General features: G+C 36.2%; 1 protein-coding gene across 1 annotated transcript in view; it reads right to left on the reverse strand.

The window, feature by feature from the left end:
- Window positions 1-2,203, reverse strand: part of LOC108728699 (short-chain dehydrogenase/reductase family 16C member 6-like) — an 11,429-nt gene that overhangs the window by 3,214 nt on the left and 6,012 nt on the right. The window contains 2 exon segments of the mRNA XM_018457421.1: window positions 284-413; window positions 608-785. Coding sequence (XP_018312923.1) covers window positions 284-413; window positions 608-785 — 308 coding nt within the window.

The following is a 2,203-nucleotide window of genomic DNA, read 5'->3' on the forward strand; positions in this document are numbered from 1 at the left end:
GGGGATGGCCTGGCAAGCGAGCCACTCAGAACGGCGCGCATGGGGAGGAGAAGGATAGCGCTTGAGCAGTAGGCTGGTCGGACGCTTGTATTCGCCTATCTTTAAACGTTAATATCTCGTTAAATATTGCGTCAACTGCAAAATGGTACAAAACTGTTTTGTTCCCCTTGATCCAATCTACGTCCCCATTGTGTTTCGATCCGTTTTTTTGAGACACCCTGTATATATACATTCCATATACTTTCCCTTCCTTTCTATAATCATTCAATAAGGAATGAATTACCTTGAACTGCGGATTTTGAAGGACAGTAAATTGTTCCCATAGGGAAACTCAAAAGTGCTGCTAAAGATGAAACCGACACAATATGACCATGATTCTTTTCGATCATACTAGGTAAGAATGCTTTCAATGTCTGAAAGTTATATTATTTTGTAAACAGAAATTTGCGAAAGCTTAATAATATACTGGTCTAAACCGTTTAGTACATTTTGTTTACAAATATAGTAAGCTGATACAATATATCCGTTTCCAAAAATAAAGTCAATTATATTAACGATTACTTCTTATCTCTTGTAATATCAATATCTCTTGATTTATATTACTTGCCCAATAATGCGCCGTCACATTGACGTCTATGACTCGTGCAATTTCATCAGGACTTTGATTCAGAAATGATTTAATAAACACTATGCCAGCATTGTTAATCAAGATAGTAACGTCACCTACTTCTTCTTTTACTTTTTTAGCTACTCTGAAAACTTCTTCTCTGTCTGCTACATTACATCTGTAAAACACACAGATTTTTTAATTAGAATTGCTAACTCACCTAAATCAACGAGGAATTCAGTAAATGAGACAGTCAAGTATTCCTCATTGAAATCAAGAAATCATCTGAAATCGAACAAAAAAACATCGTTGTATGCTCGGTCGCGCATCTCAAACTTTTGTCGGAAAACAAATAAAATCACTTTGCAATCACGTTGAAATAACCATGAATACAACCCAGTAAACACCATTCCGTAACATTTACGTAGTCATTACGGAACGATGTCTTACTGTTTTGTAACAGTTAAATTATTTTCAGATCAAAATGTCAGCATATTTTAATTATATTTCTCGCAACAAAGTCGGAAAAAGAGAGGAACATACACATAACAGTTACGAAGTTTTTAGTATAGTTTTAAAGGACCGGGAAAGAACCCAATTTTTCCAATTTTTCCGTGGATTTTTTCGGTTTTTTTTCCTAAGGATAGAAAAATTCATTTTGGAAAAATTCACGCGTGCTCGTAAAACCACGTTTGTTTCTCAGTTCTTTCCATAAAGAAAATAATTGCGTATAGGATGCACAGCGGGATAAGTTAACAGAAATTTTAAAATTGTATAAAAGATGATTGAGGTCGCATATAATGCATTCAATAAAACATACAAAACATACAGTATTGTACCATTAACATAGGTGCCGACTGCGGGGGGGCAGACCACTTTTTGCCCCCCCCCCCTCCCCAATAATTTTATTGGAGGGAGGGGAGTAATGCCCCCTCAATAATTTTTACCTTTTGGTTTTTTAACAAACAGTGTTTTAACAATTGCAAATAATTTCTGCGATCAAAACATTCTGTGAGAAAACATCAGTCACATGACATATGTTATACATAACGTTGATGCGGCGAATTAAAAGTGGTGATGCTCGCGCTGGCACATGATCTGTTGTCCCAGGGTACCTTCCAACAAGAGATGGTGTAATGACACAGTGTGACACAATGTATCATTACATTCTTGTTGTTCGTCAATGTTAAACAAGGATGAGATGATTATTGTGTTGTACCGATTATGAGTCGCTTGTTGAGGCGTGTTTTGATTTCCATTAGAGTACTTCTCTGATGTCATTTCATCCTTGTTTAACGTTTGTTAAACAACAAGGATGACATGATACCCGGGGAGCAGTCCGGGACCCATCCCAGGTGGGAATCCGAACATGCCCCTGGAAGGAACCCCTAATGTACCTGCACATATATATATGTATATATATACATATATATATGTCCGTATCAAAAAGTAACTAGATACGGATATAAGTATCTCCGCCTATAAGGATCTAGGTAATGCGCTTAGGTACAGCTAAAGTATCTAGATACTGTATCTAGATACTTTTACCTAGATACGTTCCAACACTGTGTATATATATATATATATATATATATA

The sequence above is a fragment of the Mycetomoellerius zeteki genome, unplaced genomic scaffold (assembly GCF_001594055.1).
Source record: "Mycetomoellerius zeteki isolate Tzet28-1 unplaced genomic scaffold, Tzet1.0 scaffold636, whole genome shotgun sequence".
In the NCBI taxonomy this organism is placed as follows: domain Eukaryota; kingdom Metazoa; phylum Arthropoda; class Insecta; order Hymenoptera; family Formicidae; genus Mycetomoellerius; species Mycetomoellerius zeteki.